The sequence below is a fragment of the Larimichthys crocea genome, chromosome II, assembly GCF_000972845.2.
Source record: "Larimichthys crocea isolate SSNF chromosome II, L_crocea_2.0, whole genome shotgun sequence".
NCBI classification, from domain to species: Eukaryota; Metazoa; Chordata; class Actinopteri; family Sciaenidae; genus Larimichthys; species Larimichthys crocea.
The window spans coordinates 11,992,953-12,012,187 of NC_040012.1; the positions used below are offsets into that span (position 1 = coordinate 11,992,953).

At 40.9% G+C, this 19,235-nt stretch overlaps 1 protein-coding gene across 16 annotated transcripts in view; it reads left to right on the forward strand.

Annotated features, from left to right (window-relative positions):
• adgrl2b.1 (adhesion G protein-coupled receptor L2b, tandem duplicate 1) overlaps positions 1-19,235 on the forward strand; it is a 127,381-nt gene that overhangs the window by 67,908 nt on the left and 40,238 nt on the right. For 10 of the 16 annotated variants that reach the window (XM_019262210.2, XM_019262211.2, XM_019262221.2 and 7 more), the window contains 4 exons: positions 7,834-8,047; positions 12,379-12,488; positions 14,800-14,814; positions 15,981-16,781. In XM_019262210.2, coding sequence (XP_019117755.2) covers positions 7,834-8,047; positions 12,379-12,488; positions 14,800-14,814; positions 15,981-16,781 — 1,140 coding nt within the window. Of the gene's footprint in view, positions 1-7,833; positions 8,048-12,378; positions 12,489-14,799; positions 14,815-15,980; positions 16,782-19,235 lie in introns of those variants that run through there. The other 6 variants (XM_019262222.2, XM_010746560.3, XM_019262212.2 and 3 more) reach the window with 3 other exon arrangements.

Sequence of the window (19,235 nt, forward strand, 5' to 3'; positions counted from 1 at the left end):
TAAATTGAAACCTTATTTGCTAGTCTGATCTACTGTCATATTGACAACGTAAGAGCTTGTACAACCAACAGCAGTTAGGTGGCAGTAAATATGCTAGCAGATTAACTTGCTCGTGGTAATGCAAGCACGGCAGACGGCATGTGACCCTCATCTTGCAGATAGCAGCAGTCCGCAATACTCTTCTCTGTATGCTTGTATTGAATCTATTTGTGCAGTACAGTACAAACCGATCTGGACAAATATTTGACCAGAAGTCAAGTCCTCGTGTAGAATATAATATGTGCAATCTGGAAAACATTGTTAGCAAGCACTGAGGATGTGTCCTGAAGACATTCCTGATAAGAATCACCCATTAATATAAGCCAGCACAGGCTCGGCCTTAATTGCATTAAAAATAGCATTTTAATGTGCACTAGATTAAAAACGTATGTCCAAATGAAAGAGGCAAAACAAAAAGGTTTTTTTTTTTTGTCTTGGTATGCATACCATCTAATGCCACAAAAAAATCTAGTGTTGGGATGAAACACAGAAACATAATTTTCTGCCAAAACGAATACCAGCTACCATCTCCATCCACTCTGGCACAAGTACCAAAGCATCAAAACGAACCTGTGCCTAATGAAAGCGATAGCACCACTACATTAAAGGCTTCTGCGGGCTCTACAGCTGCACGAAGATAAAACCTGTGTCTCTTATCAGAATTGTCTGTTCATTATCGTCTCATGGCCCTGATCTCTGTTCCTAGTCATGCTTGTAGTCTCTGGCTCATTATTCATGTAACCCGTGTTCCAGTTGCAGCTTCTCCTGACGCCCTGTCTATGTGACATACTGAGTAAAGGCTCCTGGGCTCAGCACTGTACAGGCAGGGCCGGGCGTAGGAGGTGGGGGGTTGATTAGGAGGGTGAAACAGGGGAGACTCTGCCCCAGCAAACAGGAACAGAAACACGTGCCTCCTCTTTCCTCTTTTCCCCACTCCATCCTCCATTTTTTTTCCCTCTCTCCATCCTCACCCCGAGGGAGGCACCTGACTTATTCTGAGACATCTTTTTGAGGGAAAAAATCCAACTGAGGTTTAAATGCTCGGGTAAAATATGGGCTTTGGGCGTTAAGCATCACTCAGGCTAGATCAAATCTGCGAATCTATACCCCTGCTGCACTTGGGTTTCTTTAACTCACCCCTTTCTCCGTGTTTCATCAACTCCCCCTCAAAAAGAGATGCAACAATATGTTACACAGGCCTATTGAACTAGCGATGAACTAATTCTGTCAAAATGGCACACTCCTGGGAGTATATAGGTTTTTTCATCTTCCAAGTCGAACATTTTTTTTCCTTTCAAATGTTTAGCCTTTGTGACAGTTATTTGTATCCTCATGAAAAGCTTGTTCTCTCAGTAGACTGTATACCAGGTATCGAATTATACTTTGCTTTAATCAGAGTGATGTGTTCATGGACCCAACAAAACAGGACATTATATCTGCTTATGTCTCTGCAACTGAATTAGTCTTGTCACTTGTCAGTGTGACTTACTGTATATTAAGCGCTGACCCTCTTTGCATGCAGAGGATTATATGTATTAGTAATGTAATGATGCTCTTCTCTTTGCCTTGCTGTTTTTCTTTGATGTGCGCCCACAGGGTCAGGGATCATCCAACCAATCGACAGAGAAGAAAACCTTGATTCCTGCAGCCAAATTAAGACACAGCCATTACAGCCTCCACTTTCAGGCTTTTTTTTTCCTTCTTTATTCTTACTCCCCTGGGAGAAATTCTTCATCTGCAGTCTTCTGCAGCTGAGCCGGCTGTTCTGTTGAACCAAAATAATCCACCGTGTCGACTGTGCATCAGTTGTGGCAAAACTTAAACATTTTCTGTGTATTGTGTAATTCCAGACTGTGATTTGTGCGACTTAAAAATAGAACGATGTGTACATCATACATATGTCAATGATCACGGTTGTACACGTTGATACTTTATAAATGGAGTTGAGTTGTTTAAAGGCAAACTCTGGCATTTTTCCATATGGTTCTTATTCTCGTCATTTCTAAAATAAATCCAAAATTAATTTTAACTTTACATAAATAAGTTCAAATGCTTTTCTCCCAGTCGAGCTTAAACACAGACATTAGTCAGCATGGTTAACCAGCCAACTGGTCAACAAAGCAACTTATGTTTATCTGCATTTATCGTACACATTATGGCTCAATTTCAACAGAGGGAAACAGATATTACAGAATGTCCCAAAGGCTTGCATTGCTTTTGGTCTGATGCTGGAAGAAAAACAACATAAAGCAGCATCATTTGCATGCTGGTCTATGCTGGTTTTTCCTCCAGGGTGTAAGGGTGGTTATTGCTGTTAGGTGACTGTGTTTTCTCTTCCAGTTAATTTTGAGGGTAGAACAGTCTCCAGCACAGTAATGTAATTAAACCAGCCTGTGCAGATGTACAGGCAGCTGTTTTGTGTTTTGGCAAGTTGCCCAAGAGATGCATCCCTATGTTGTTAGCTACAGTTCCTAATCCAGTGGTCCTCTGACTGTGTTTGCTTTTTTGGTATTTTTTGACTCAGAGAAAAAATGAGGATATTTGCATGTAAGAGGTCAGAGAGTATCAGGTTATCTTAGATTAGTATAAAGATGTTAAAACAAAGTGTTGTGGTTTAATTGAAGGTTATTTGCTAGTTTATCCCCCTGACAGATGCACACACTTTGTGGAGTCTGGTTGCTCAGCGACAAGACATGACTTGCCGTTGAACCCCAATGTGTTGTTTTTACAAAAAAAAATTTCATAGAATAAACAAACACGCTGTTCTGATTTAATTGGTGAACCTTAAGCAGACTGAACTTTGTTACCGTTTCCCCCTTTTCGGTATTTGCGCTAAAATGTTCATTTAAATGGTTTAACATTACACGCATGCATCTAGTTTGATCAGATCTAGCTGTTTCTTAAACGGACCCACCTGATGAGTTAAGAGGTAGCAGCAGGGTCTGCTACGCTTAGCCTCAGCAATATGACAAATCTTAAAACCTCTTCCACGAAACATGCAGCAACCTGGAGTATGTGATTCTCTCGTCCCACCTACTGCTTTTTTTTTTTTCAGTCAGAAAAACATTCAAGAGATGCATTAGAGAAAAGACCATGGCCATGAATACAAATGGTGGCTTTGGAATTTGAAGTGGCAACACTGAATTCATGTATCACCAGAAAGGGAAAAGAGATATGACTCAGAGCGCTTCGTCTAACCACAAATGGACACAGTCCTATATTGCCAGTTTCTATTTTAGAATACTTATATCGGAATCAAGAGTGTCTGATAGCAGTTGTCTGGGAAAGGCGGGTGTAGCCCCGGGGTTTGTGGTCTTGTCTGACACTGTCTTTAGAAACAATTCCCAGCAAGGTGGACTAGAGCGGGGACTAAAGTGTCATGGGAAATGGTGCCGTATGTCCAACTAGATTTTCAGCGTTTCACCGCATTTCATCAGTTGAAATTAAATATGAGCCGATGTGGTATGGTGAGGAGTTCTCGGGGTGTTGTATGTATTTGAAAACCAGGTGTTATTTTGCGAATCCCAAATCTCCTCTCTCATCTCCCACCTCGCTCGTATGTGTCTCTCACTTCTGATGGGCGGTCATGTACTGCATTTGTGAACTTGAGTCGCACATTTTAGGCGGCGATACTGGATGCCTCGCAGATTTGTGGGTGTGGAAATGGGAATGTTAGAGTGTTGTCTTTGTACAATGTCAGCTGATCTAAGTCCAAGTATTAGGTTTGTTGGTTTAGGTGCATGTGCATGGACAGTGAAGTGTACTTTTGTTTTATCCAATACATAAAAGGTTTTACCGCAGTGGTCTCTTGAATTTTATTTTTCTAAACTAATTTTATTCCTTGGCCAGCAATCAGAAAGTTCCACTGAAGAGATTAGAAATGCTGCAGTAAAGAACAAAGGAGCTTGGAAAAAGACCTTAAAACTGAAGATGCTTTGTTCCTTAATATTAGGAATTCAAATATGCCTTTCATTTTTTTTTGTCCTACTTTATGAACTCCCATTGAAAATCTTTACTTCACCAGAGAAAAACATGCCGTATGAACACTACGTCACTCCGGATATTGGATTATGGAGGCATCCCCCGCTGTTGGAGGAAAAGCTTGACTCTTAAGATCTGCTCTTTCTTCCAAAGATGTTTGCTACCAGTAATATCGGGAATAAAACAACCTAAAAAGACAAACAATCTTGAAGTACTCCTGCTGTGACCACGGTGGGGGCACTCTTATTTGACTAAAGGCTACACCCTCCTTTATGCTGCAGAGAAAGCGTCCCTGTCAAACCCAAGCCCAGAACAATGGGGGCCAGCCGTGGGGAAACAGGGCCATTTGCATGCAGCTGTTTGCCGTTTCCAGGACCACAAAGGCCAATCAAAGAAACCTTAATGGAGGATGACAAGCGTCAACCAACGCCTTTGCTCTCAGTCTGTGCCAGCCCTCGTCGCTCTGTCTACTATTCAAAAAAATTTTTTTGTGACTGATCAAACATTCCTCCAGTTCTTTCTCCCACCGTCTGAAGTCCTGTCTCAGAGTTTGTAAGGGTTAAAGGTTGGTTACCACTGTGCTCTTGAGTGCTAACACACAGAACAGATGAACCTCAACATGTGTGGTATGGTCTGGTGCTTTCAGCCGCCAAATGGCAATAACTCGACACCAAAACCTCCATTATCTTTTCGTTTTATCTTCAGGGTTTTAAAATCCACAGAGTGTAACTCTGCGGATGGTTTCAGATGCACCCATCTGAGCCACAGTGCCACTTCCAATTTCAAGGGTGTTGATAGAAAACAAAATATGTATTATGAGGTGGGGGATTGTCACAAGTGAATTATAGGCTGTCATCTGGAGAAGAAGAAAAACTCCCAGAATGCAGCATATTGAGAAACAGTCCTGGCCCATACTTTGCTCTCTTGAGCTCAATAGACGGCTTAGCAGGCAGGTCAGGGGGGAGGAATCTGAAAAGCTACTTTGCTCACAGTCACTCACTGACCAGAATGCATGATAAGGCTTCATGTCAACAAGGCCAGGAATAGGGATCACAGCCAATTATAGCTAAGTCAAAGTGGTTACCATGGCAATCTGACTAAATGTTCTATATAGAGCACTGTTCAATTCCCTCACTGATTGTGTAATTTAACGTTAATCTGAGGTACAGATACAGAGAGTGCAGCCCTGTTCTCTTTCTTCCTCTTGCGCACACACACAGGGATCGTGTAATGGATTTTTTCCTGCAGTTTTCTTGACACCGTTTTCCCTGCAGCTGGTGCCCTTCTGTCGCAGTCTTCAACTTTTGCAAAGTTGAGCAGTCAAACAAAGCACAGAACGTGAGATGAAAAGCTTTTCGTCGCTCCCTAAGACACTGACATTTGTGCACACAAACAATCTTCCCCCATTTCTTTCCAAGATCTCGCAAAACTAGTTTAAACCGAGAAAATCAACAGAAAAATACCTATGCCGGGAAAACTTTGTTGTCATAGGGCTTTTTCCTTCTTAGCTGTGCTTGAGTCGTTAGATCTTAAGCAACATCTAGTTAAGGCGACCAAAAATGCACTCTTGTGAAATCAGCTCTCCTCCTAAAGAGCAAAAAAAAACCTCCTTTATATATATTTTAACTTTTTTAGACAGATTTGTCATTACTTGCCCAATTACAAGTTGACAAGACAGTCATTAATGAGGCCGAGACTATCCACAGTTTGGTGAAGAGGCAATTTGTTCTTTGGGCCGCCTGTACAGTCTTGATACACCCCCTAATTGATGTAGTGTTAGCCTATGACCACAGAGATCTATATAGGCGAGGGAGGAGGAGGAGGCCGGCAAGGCACAAGCCCAATCAATCCCTAGGCCTCTGTTGACAGCAGCATGCCATCATGCCATAGCACTCTGATAGATGGGCAGAGTCGCCAGCGGACAGCCAGAGAAAAGGGGGATACAAAGGCAGATGGCGTGTGCATGTGTGTGTCAGTGAGGGTGTTTTTAGCCAAAAGACGGTCTTCTCTCCGTTCCGAATTTTAAAACCCTATGAAATGCATTCTTCCCGTCTGCTCTCTGTAGCTGCCGTGATAAACCCGTCACTCCTTCCATGAGGAATGGCAGGCGGGACGATCATTAGTCTTCGCAGTAAAGCTGGCGACTTCACTCTGTGTTTTATCATCTACCATTCTGGACAGGTTTTCTGAAAGGCTAGGGTAATTGTAGTGGTTATTGGAATAGATGGTGACCCCACAGCCCTCCACTTATGGTCCGGCTACACTGACGTCTCCTAATGAGGTGATAAACAGTCCAGCTAAGCAGAATCTACTGGCCATTAGATAGATCATGGTATTATAATGAAATGTCTAGTGGCCGAATGCCAGAGAATTTATACCATTAGTTTCATATTTTGTTATACTGTTACCACCGCTAGTGTGTGCAGACGTTTCTCCTAATATCCAATGACTTTTTATATTCTCAACAGTGTATGTTTCACAGATGTCTGTGTTTTTTTTTTTCTCTGTTTGCTAGTTTGACATGAACAGACTGACATAGAATATCATTATAACTGAGCCAGGCACAGCAGGCTGAAATGACTAGCAGACATGTGGGTCGGGGGTTTCAGGGTAGGAATTTCAAGCCGGAATCACTTCAACTTTGAGCAGTTCAAACAATGCTAATTGCGTCAGGCCCTGACTGTCAAAAGTGTGAGGATAATTAGAGTGAGGGGGCAAAGTGAACCCGGGGTGGTAAGCGTTAGTACATGACAATACTTGGGAGCCAATGGGAGCATGGAAAAGGTAACAGGCTGAAAGGAGGGCTAATTAGCTGAGAGCAGTGCAGAAAATACAAATGGTAGCTGCCCCCTCAGGGACCCACTATTGCTGCAAACAACAGCGATTATTGACAGTTCATGCGGCGCTCTGCTTGCACTTCTTAAATGGAACGCATTTGCATGTTCTACTTAGATTTTACCTAATTGTTTTCTCAGGATTGCAGACAGTTACGTTCCCTTTTTTTATTCTTTGTATCATTTTACCCTCAGATAATGGATTTTTCTGTCTTTACTGCTTTCTTCTCTCTCTCTCTCTTTGCAAATCTCCATATCTGTAGTTTCACACTATTTGCGACATTTTATTAGTTAGAAAAGGGAAATACTGAAGAATAACCTATTTTATTGTAATTTGCACAAAGAGGGTGCGGAGCAGATTTGAGTGAAATAGTTAATTTTCCCCAAAGTAGAGCTATTTGGCTGCGCTCCCATCTGCTGTGTTCCATGTATAGATTTTTCCTCCTGTGTGGACTCCAGACTCTTCGATCGCCGACACTGTAAAATGGATTATATTACACTCCATTCTGCCGGGATTCTGCCTTTTTCCTCTATCTTGCTTTCCAGAGCAAAAGAAACAAATGGGAGGGGGGGCTTGTACGACTTTGAAACAAACTATCCTCAGTCCAAATAGGTTTGTCTCTGCGGTGGATGTTCTCGAGGTGAAGATCTTCCTGATGTCTCTGTAGCCTTTGTGTTTGCTCAAGAATTTATGAGCTTACCATTGGTCTCCAATGACTTAGATTAGATGCCTTAGCCAACATCCATGACCACAAAGAGATGAAGAGATGAATTGTTTCGTCTTTCCCCATTCCTATATCGCGTGTAATGGCCCGTCTGTTTAAAACTGTGGTAAACATTGGACTGCTGTTGGCTATTTATTTTGTGCCAGTGGATTTTTACCGCATGATGTGTGGTCTTATTGTATTAAAGCGGTGGTCCCTTTCCGCTCATTACTTTTATTATTTGCCTAAAGTTTCTTCTCTGTTTCCTCTGTCAGGGTTCAGCCGTGCGGCCTTGCCTTTCGGGCTGGTCAGAAGAGAGCTCTCATGCGAAGGATATGCAATTGATCTCCGCTGCCCGGGGAGTGATGTCATTATGATCGAGACGGCCAACTACGGCCGAACTGACGACAAGATCTGTGACGCTGACCCATTCCAGATGGAGAACGTCAACTGCTACCTCCCCGATGCCTACAAGATTATATCACAAAGGTAAAACACTGGGGAGAGGTGGGATTTTATTTCACAAACATAACCAGGAGCTGTGGAGGCAAAGTATGAACTCCCCACCCTCCACCTTTCTGAGCTAAACACAAAAGAACTGTTTAAATTGTCACCCTGCTCTTACAGCCACCTACAAGCTGGACAATTAATCAACATCTCACACCTTTAAAGTTTTTTATTTTTTTTGTTCTTTCATTTACTAAATTATGTAGGTGGCATTTTGAAATTCATAAAACTGGGACGCATATTAATTCTTGACAGGCAGGAATTGACATCCATGCGGCAGAGCTCTTAACACCAGCTGCGCGTTGTTGGTGCTGTTTGAGTCATAATCAGTGTAGCTCTGAGAGACTGAAAGTCACATGAACACCCTCTTAATTCCCTATCTGGAACATTGGGCTTGCTTTGTTCAAACACTTGTACGGCATTGAAGTGGCTTTGCCTCAGGTATTGAGCAATACCCATCATCATGCCTTTCATCATGGTTACCTCCTCACAGGATGTTGCTTTCCTGTCAAACGACAGTACAGCAACATTTCAGCATGCCCCAAGAGGTGTGTGCTTTTAAAGGGTTTTGGATGAGCTATTCATAAATAGCAACCAGCACAGTTCATCCTATCCTCTGACCTGGCCCACTGTAAGCGAGCTTCTGAGCATCATCGCCCACCATCACCATCTCAAGGACCCCCACCCCGATCTATTCACTTCTGTATTTACACCCATGAGATGCAGGATCACGAAATAGCTCAGGGATATGTCAAGTCATCCAGTCTATTACTCTGTCTTTCTAAGTTTCTAAGTTTGCAGAAAAGTCCCAGTACTCATACAAGAACATGCTGCTGACAGTGTCCATGTCCCTCGGTTTGACTGCAACCTGCTACGTTGTGCACCCCATCTGTTGACAAGCCAGACTCTTGCTTGCTGAAGCTGCACTTCAAACTTATCTCCATCGAAGATTCCCCGGAGGCAGCATGCGAGCGAAAAGCTTTGTGAAGACTCTAAACTACAAACCCTTAACCAGAATTATTTTAATGATTCAGATCAGAGGAAATGGGCTCCTGACCGTAATTAAGGTTGATGTGATAACCAGGGCAGTCACAAAGCTTTGGGGGACTCTGATTAGTCCCCCCTTTAGTCTGCGCAACAAGAAGGATATTTAAACTATGTCACATTAAGACACAATGCACTGCCAATATTGGGAAGATTATCAAAAGGCAATAGCGCCACAGACAGATAAACAAACATATTAAACAAGATTGGGGAGATAGAAACAGTGGGAAGTCTGCTGCACAGAGTGGCAGTTTTGTTGGTTTGGTAATTGCGAGAAAAAGTGTTCATCAGCAGCCTGTTTCTCACAAACAAAAACAACCAGACAGGAATCCAACAGCTCATTCGTCAACTGAAATGTTGATATAAAAAGTGGAAAAATGGATGAGGCTGTTTAATATTCAGGTGATGATTCCTTCAAAGATGTACTGTAAATGGATGATATGTCTGACCTTATGTTGTCTTCATCCCTCCGTTTTCTCCTAGTCGAGATATAAAAAATATTCACACACAAGAAGATAAACTAAAAAAGGCTGTTTTGCTGACTATACCTTATTTCAATGGCAACCTATTCTCTGACCCAGTGAAACTAACAGAATAAATCTTTTATACGGTCAGAGGTGCAGCTCTTAGACAGAAAGCAAGCAGGATTCAAACACTTTACTACCATGAATTTGTGCTCAGTGCAGTAGAGAATACATGTAGTGATTTCAGTGGCAGTTTAAAACAGAGGAAGCGTGTCAAATGCTTAGCAACAACACGCTCCCTTTTCTCTAAAGCAGAAGCCTCTGAAAATTGCAGTAGAATAAATGCAAGACTGAATATCTGCAATCTAAAATTTAGCAGCAATGGAAGAAGTATTGGGATCTTTTATTTAAAGTTAATCTGTTTTATTAACAATGGATCAAATGACCTTGGGTAACGTGAAATGGGTCACTTGTAGTGACAAACCCACAGAGAGTTCAACATCTTTCAGCTCATTGCTTTAGTTTTACAGTCTGCAACTTTAATGTTTTGGTTCAGTCTCACCGCTCTCATCAAACTCTTTTTCCAGCCAAAAGCCAAACTGACTTCACACTACCTGCTCAGCAGCAGCAGACCAACTTAGAAACTAGCTGGTGAACATTTAGCAGCTAAAGAGCCAAATATGTTCCTCAGGCGTTGGTGAAGCCAAAAAAATAGAGCTAAAAGGAGAGCGGATATTGGAATGAAAGCTAATGTTCCCCCTTATTACACAGCTTTGTTGACTGAACACTATTCCGATTTCGGCATTCTACGGTCTGTTATTTCTGTATAGCAGACCAGATGACTAACAGACGATTTTATTGGACGTAGTTCTGATTACAGATTCTGGAGGACCGCAGCAGACAAAATTAAATCATTTTCAAATCAACAAAATTCAATAATTTGACCTGGACTATTGATCTAGTATTACTAGTACTATTGAAGTAGCTGTGAAATAAGCGGGATAATATACAGCGAGTGGGTCATAGTCGCTTTATACATTATCCCTTGCATGTCTGGATGTGCAAATGAGCAATTGTTTGCAAACACATTAGCCTTTTCCACTTAAAGGGTGATAATATGTCAGTGTTGTGTTATGTGGGTTTTAAAAAAAGCATTAAAAATTTAACTTATTTAATACTGCAATGTACTTTAGTATCAAAAGTAAAAACAACTATGATAAACGAATGGCCACTTTAAAGTGTATATTATTATATGTATTTAATTATTGGATTATTATCACTGATGTGTCAACATGTGGAGGGTGGAGTGGAGCAAATATCATATTATATCTATATATATAAATAAATAAATTATATTAAAGGAGCTAATGATATCTTTCTATGTTAATCTGTGTCTTACACTTATATGCAGTGGAGTCAAACTCCAAAACTGTACTTGAGTTAATGTACTTCTTACTATTTTGAACTCGTTTCTGTCAGACTTCTAAACTCTAAACACTGAATTAAATCGAAGCTCTCCGGCTGTATTTGAAGTGCTCTCATCTGCTGTCAGTCAGTTCACATTTTGATGCAGTGACCCTTCCTCCTTTCCTCCTCAAAGCGGCTCTCGCTGCAGTGAAGCCGTAAAAGTGAATCTCATAAGTGCAGCTGGCACCATATTGTCAGTGATATTTAAACCATTGCAGACGACGCTGATTCTTTTTGTTAACTTCACGACAGACCTTTTTTTTTTACTTGCACATAATGTTTAATAATTCATTACGTTAAAGCGAATAATTTTCTTATGAAAATGCATAGACAGATAGACAGAGTGCATCTTGAAAAGTCACTATCTTGGTAACATACACAGTCACCTTTTTTATTCATCATTTCAATATTGCATAGCTAAAAGAGCATAGTCAAGGTTTTGTGATGTTGTTGTGCAGAAAAATCCCATTTTTGCAGTGACAGAAAAGCCTCTTCACTTACTAATGATTCTTTGAAAATCATGTTGAAATGTATGTTCAACTTGCATGACTGCTACTGACCTTCTGAAATATTTATCTCAAGCGTGCAAATTGTTGAATGTCCTATTTTGGTGCCAGTTCTTTCTTGTTTGCCTCTGTTACTGCTGACATTATTCTCAATCCCTCGGCCTCAAGTGAGCTTGATTGAAGTGGAGCCAATTTCACCCTATGCAGTATTTACGCAAACTCAGTCCTCTGCTGTTCTTTTTTTCCCACCTCTCCCTCTTTGCTTGAACTTTCTTAGCACCCACAAACATCTGCAATGCACACGCACACGCACACACACACACACACACACACACACACACACACACACACGCACACATCAGACTGTTAATTCATTGAAGGACACTATTTCTTACTGGATGGCAAACAGCCTCTCATACAAATGACAGATTCATGTTGTGGTTTGTTGCATACATGCAGAGGAGCCTCCATTCCTGTCCACTGCATGTCACCACCACCTGTTGTGTGTGTTTTAATGAATGTTATCCCTTTCAATAGCGATATGAAGACGCTGTGAAAGGAAATTCCATCGCTAATTCCCAACATGCCTTTAGCAGCTCTTGCACTCTGTTATTCATTATCACATTTGTTTACTCTTCCTTAATGCTTTCATTCCTCTCTCTGTTTGCCAAGGTTTAAACTAGAATGCATATGTGACGGTCCTGGCTGGGATTTCGTCAATTTCTCTGTACGATGAACCTTTCCCCTTCTGTGTTATTAATGTTGTCTTTGCCGAGTGCTCTTACTGTGGGTAGTCATGATGAAATCTCTGGTCAATCTTTTTTTTTTCTAGGTGCAACAACCGTACGCAGTGTGTGGTTGTCACTGGCTCTGATGTCTTTCCTGATCCATGCCCTGGCACCTACAAGTACTTAGAGGTCCAGTATGAGTGTGTTCCCTATAGTAAGTATCGCCATCCAAATCTCATACTGAACTCTTATTGTATGTTTTGTAGAAGTGTCTGTAGAATAGACGTGTATAAAATGTAAATGCTTATTTTACAGATGGTACTTCATCTGGAAACTGGAAGTATTTTGAAGGCATTAATGATGATAAATTAAGTTAAAACGTTAAGTGTTGCAGTTTTGAAGGGTCAGTTTACCAAAATGACATTTATAAAAACATATTTTCTTAATTACCTTTAGGGGAATCCAGTCTGGTACATAGTTTTTGTTTTATTTGTCCAAGATTTTGAGATATCTGCCTTTAGGGCTGAGTTTTGATAGCTGCTTCCATTTTGGATCTGGTTCCAAGTTGGCAAAATACCCAGATTTGTTGAGCTCAGAGGCTAAAGAATCTCTTATTGCACCTTATTGGACATGTTAATTAATGTTAATTATGTAATGGCTCAAATGAAACCTGGCTGATGTCTGGTTAATGTTCTCTCTCCAAGCTGGCGTCTGTACTCAGCCAAAGATTGTTTGTGAGGGAAGACACAGCCGAATGACCATGAGTAGAGTGTTTCTGTAGTTGAACAAGCAATCTTTACATGCATCGTATCTGTGTACGATGAACTTAATTGTTTTGTGACAAGATCACAGTTTTGAGGGTAAGTACCTTGTGAAAATAAGGTGTGACTGTAGGATACACCTGTTTTTATAATGTAGTGAGACACATTTAATCTTTTCAGGTTGTAGCTACAAGCTGTGAATATTAATTGGCTGCCACTAAAAACCATAATGTTTTAGTCTGTGATTACAGCAAAGAGATCTTCAAAAATCTGCCCCTGTTGCTCTCACTTATTGTTTTGATTGGAACAATGTGGTACTTTAGAAAAGTTCCCTATACAAATGTTTTTTTACTAACTGCTGTGAGCACCACAAAAAAAATTCCAAGAAATCTCAGAGAGCAGATATTTCCAAACTAAATAAAATACAAATAAAATCCAAACTATCTGCATGACTAGATATCACTTGGGGGTAACTGAAAAAATATGCTTCTCATAATTTGAGTGAATTGACCCTTTAAACGGCTTTAACAGTGACTTTGGTGTCTTTTGCTGAGGTAATAAAAGAGTGATCGGGTACATTATAGGTCTTACATTCACTAATGTCTTTGTTGAAACATATTACAGAGGATATTGGAATAATATTAGTGGATATTAGAGTCAAACAGTGCTAAAACTCCTAAAAATCTGAGATGACTCTGCGTCTTTTCTCAGATTCACCAAATTCCTGTATTCTACTCATGGATCGGCTTTAGTGCCTCGCCGTGAAAATAATTCAATAAAACGTACTGTAGTTAAATCCGGCACTATTTTAAACGCTGTCTACGGTATCTGATTTGAGTTAATCTACCTTAAAAGGGTGTTCTAGAGTAGTTTATAAGAGCAGCTTTAGGCTTCATCCCTGCCTGTGAAAGTACGTTATATTTAAATTGATGAATTGTAAACAATTTCAGAAATATTCACCTCTTTTTTTTCTTCTTTCAAACAGACCTCCCTTTCACCTCCTGCCTCATCCCCCTCCAACTAACCCCTTTGCTCTCGTTTTTTTTTTAACTTCCAATCTTTCAAATATTGTCTCCAGCCTCTCCCACCTCTCCACCCCAGTGTACGCGGCTTCGGCGGTCTTCTAAAGAAACTCCATATTAGGCTGACTGTTCATCAGTCATCTCATATGCTGTTGCTCTCTTTGGCTCATTTAGAGAGTTTGGTCTGTAACATTAGCACCGTGTCATGTTTTACGTGTGTGGGCGAGCAAGTTTGGAATCGACTTTTAATTTGTGTTTAGAAAGTTTGAACAAATTCCACCCTCGGTCAATACATGCCAAAAACAACTTCTGTGCTGTTCCTCTAAGAATGTTATCCATCTACAGTAAATATGACCAGGAGATTTTTATTTTTTTTCCTCCGGCCACTTAGGAGCAGCATTTTTAAAGGGATTTATTCTGCTTTTACACTGGCCAATGCATTATTTTGTTGGCAGTTAAAGACAGTAGGAATGAAAAGTTTAATGCGCTGGAAAACATGGCACATAGCTTGTCTCCAGCCATAACTTGTCTGTTTTTATATCCTAGGACAAGAGGCTGTTTCACTTACAATCAACCCTTTTTTTCCCCCCCTTCTAGCTCTTCTTCCCATAGCAGCCCTGCAGTTCATCTCATGGTCATATCCTCCAACTAATTCTTCTCTTTGTACCTGGTAGTTGACTCGTGATAACCTTTCTCTCCGTTTTGCACTCTTTTTTGCTTTCTTTTCCAATGCCTGAAATAGAAGTGGAGCAAAAAGGTAAATGAGTGGTCTGGTCCCCCCCTTCCCCCCTCTGGCTCCTTGTTCTGTGGTGTTGAGTACAGCTCCCCTCACGTCTCCTTCCCCCTCCTGATTGCCCCTCCTGTCAAATGCTAAACCCATAGGAGGATTGTTTGCACCCATGGAGTCCAAATGAATTTCAAAACAGAATTTCAAATGACATCCACGGTCACATCAAATGTAGTTTGTCTCTTGCAATGTGAAAGAAAACACCAACTGTTTGGTGTTGATTTGTTCCAGGGACTCTTGTCTAGCACTGTGTTAAACTCTTGAAGAATGAGTAGTTGTGTATTATATTCTTAGTTTGCTTGGCCCAACTTCTGCTGCACTCATAGCACGTGATGTGAAATAGCAGTGATGGCTGAGTGAGATTGGCACACAAAAAAAAAAAAGTTTTAAAAGGATAACAAGAATTCACTCTGTCCCTTTTTTTTTTATCCAGAACCAATTAATTTAAAACAGTCTAAATGGGAACCTTGCCATGACCTCCCTCACCCATCAGTGGTTTCTCTTGTCTTTTGCCACAGAAGTAGTGAAAATCCTTTACCACTGTTGTTCGACCTATTCCCCAACCTCCACTTTCATTTTACCTCTGCTTTGCTGCCGCCACCACCATTAAAAAAAAAAAACCTCTTGTTCACTCTTATCACAAGATGTGAAGTCTGTTCCCTTATCATTTTGATTTATGACCTCAGTCATGTGAGTATGCATGTGCAGTGTGTCCATATACCCAGCTGTTCATATGGCATTTGACGTCAGAGACAAGCTGGTATTTAAAAAAAAAAAAAAAAGTGTGACCTCTACTTCTCCCATTTCCCATGTCTTTTCATTTGCAGGATTTTTTTTTACCCTTTTTTGTTCACATTTTTGTTTGTTTTGTCCCTGTTAGGATGTAGCAGCAGACCCTTGAGATGCAAGTTCTCTTCACATCACTATGGCACATTCATTTATTTTCTTTTTTCCCCCTATTTATTAGCAGTAGTACAAAAGCACTAGTTCAAACATTCCTCCAAATTCACAGTCCCTGATCTTTTTGTCCTGACTTGAGCTGTACAGCAGCGAAAACGATGCGTGTCAAATGTGTTTCATACGTTTAAAATATTTTTCCTCATTGTATTTTGTTTCACTCTCTTCTCTGTCACTAGTTTTCATTTGTCCTGGGACTCTGAAGGGTGTAGGCGATGCCACCTTCCTGTATGAGGCAGAGCAGCAAGCGGGGTCATGGTGCAAAGACCCGCTGCAGGCTGGTGACAAAGTCTTCTTCATGCCCTGGACGCCATACCGCACTGACACCCTCATCGAATATGCCTCTTTGGAGGACTTCAAAAATGGTCGACAGACGACCACCTATAAACTACCCCACCGTGTTGACGGAACAGGCTTCGTAGCCTATGATGGTGCTATCTTCTTTAACAAGGAACGCACTCGCAACATTGTCAAGTTTGACCTGCGCACTCGCATCAAAAGCGGCGAAGCTATTGTTAATAATGCCAACTATCACGACACCTCACCTTACCGCTGGGGTGGCAAGACAGACATTGATCTGGCAGTAGACGAGAGAGGCTTATGGGTAATCTATGCCACGGAACAGAACAATGGGCGCATTGTGGTGAGCCAGCTCAACCCATACACTCTCCGCTTTGAGGCCACATGGGAGACGGCGTATGACAAACGCTCTGCCTCTAACGCCTTTATGGTGTGCGGCGTGCTACATGTAGTGCGCTCAACCTATGAAGAGAATGAGAGCGAAGCCAGCAGGAGCCAAATTGATTACATCTACAATACCAAGCTGAGCCAAGGCGAATATACTGACATCCTCTTCCCCAACCAGTACCAGTACATCACCGCTGTGGATTACAACCCCAGGGACAACCAGCTATACGTGTGGAATAACTTTTACATCCTGCGCTATGACCTGGACTTCGGGCCACCGGACCCCGCTGAAGGTGAGAGCTTTTTGTTTAGCTCATTGTCTTTATGTAATTTGTCTATTGTTTGGTTCCAGCGTGGCATGTCACAGATGGCTGCCTTTTAATTTTGGATGCAATTCAGGTGTGATAAAGAAAAGAGGGTTGTGTTAGTCTTGGGGAAAGGGCTCATTTGCAGACAGAAATTACAGATTCACCTTGGAATGAGGGATAGCTCCCGGTGGGATCACGCCGCTTCAATACCCCGTTTCTTTATTACCATGAGGCAAGCAGAGGCACTCACTTCAGCTAAAGCTCGGACCCTATCAAATTCTTTAATCTTAGTCCTTATCCAAAGCCACTATGAATATATATATAATGCAGGGAATGTGTCTGAGAAATATTGTGCACAGTATGACATAGGTTATCCTCTCCTCCTTACCTTGGGATTTCAAGTTGTGTTGCCATGGCTACCTCATCAACTTCACAGAAGCCATTTTTTTTAAAAAACCTTTTTTCATCATTGGATTTTGCAGGATTATACAACGTTTGTATCAAGGACAAATACAATTGCCTTTCATAATGTTCCGTCAAGGAACAAAGATGTGTATTTTTATAAAGAAATGGGCTGCCACAATAACGCACACACCAGCAGGGAAATGAGCAAGCTGGAAAACAACAAAAATACATTATAATGAGGTTTGTTCAATGGCACATTAATGTTGAACCTTGACTCATTAAAACTATACTAAATTGCCACATCTTACATCTCCACAATTAATTGATCAGTCTAGAGTATCTGAAAATGTATTATTCTTGATTTACTTGAGAAAAGAACACAAGACCTTGACAAGCGTATTGAACCTTCTTTGTAGTCTTATTTTCTTCAACCTAATAAAATATAGCACATCCTGAATTTAAAATGTATAAGACAGGGGCACAGGAAATTTCTACTTCATCAGGATCAGTCTCTTAGCCAGTAAAAAACCATAATGACATGATTAAAAACTAATTTAACTTTATTAACTACTATTAATAAAGAAGAAATGTAAACCAAAGTAACATCCAAACTTAAACCAGATCACACAGGATGACTTCACAATTTCATTTTTGTGTGTGTAGAAATACAAAGAAATGCAATGCACAAAAGCACACAAAGGGGTTTTCAGAGTGTTGACCTCTAGAAAGCATATCAAAGTCTAATATTGTCGAGTAGTAGAACAAAAAATATGTGTAATGACCTTTTTGTAGTGACTCAGGTCTGTAGCTATTGCTTGTGCAGCTGTGGAGTTGTCTGGTTCCACATAAATTATAGTCCAATATCTGGAAAAATGCTTTGAGTGAAGAAGCGTAGGATACATTAAAACAGGTTGGAGATTAGAGAAGGAATCACACATGCTAACACCCAGATATACAAATGTCTGCTCAATTTTGTAAATCAAATAACCTGTGATCTTGGGCTGTCTAAAGTTCAGTTTGTACCCAGATATTTCAGGTTTGAAGTGTTTTGTGTGGTGGAGACAGACAGAGAATAGTTAGAAAGAATTAAGAGTTAATCGTCTGCATACAAGGAGGTCTTTATTTCTACTCCATTCCTAAGTATACCAGAGTTATTAGGATTGGGGTTGGTCCTGAGTGCAATTGAAAAGAGCTCAATGGTTATAGTGAATAACAAGTAATTGAGAGTGTAGCCCTGCCTAGTGGATTACAAACTAAAATACTGAATACATATGAGTTTATGTTATTAGTTTTGACTGAGGCTTGAAGAGGAGAATAAAGCAATTTAATCCCCCCCAAAACCACAGAAGTCATTTTTTATAATAGGTCAGGAGATAATCACTATCCTGTTGTGGCATAATATTCCTAAAACCACCAAGCTGAAGTGTGTGTGAGTTATGTACCACATGGTGAATCAGGCTAGAAGAATAAGTGGAAAGAGAGATCAATTACAGTGAAGGATCTTTTCAGGTGGTTAGGGGGCTTAAATTAATCTGTGGAGTGCTGAGAGGCGACATATGTGTCATCAGACAGGGACCTTATATTAAACTGATGATGGGCTCAATTACCTGACTGCAGCCACCTTACCTCAAAGAGCTGGGCTAAGTCTCCCATCTGAAGTGGGGAAACAAGGAGCTTGACCTGACTTCATGTCAAAGGCTCAGGTTGCCCACGATAACTGGTTTGGATTAGGTTATGATTTCTAACTTCTGGATATTCAGGAGGGGGTTGCCAGGGGGAAATCTGATTCTTGACCCGAGCTGTTGAAGGGGGAGGTGGGGGCATTGATGTCTCAATGGCGGCTGTGTGCTCCTGAACTCTGGCCTCTCGACAACATGTCTGTTTGTTTTCCTGCCGTTCCCTGGAATCTCCCTAGCACGATAACTCGACACTAAAGCCGGCTCTCCAAGTTTGTGTCTGTTTTGCTGAACAACCAAATCCTCAATTAAGAGTATGGTAGAGGAGATATGAAAAAATACTCAAACTTTAATGAGT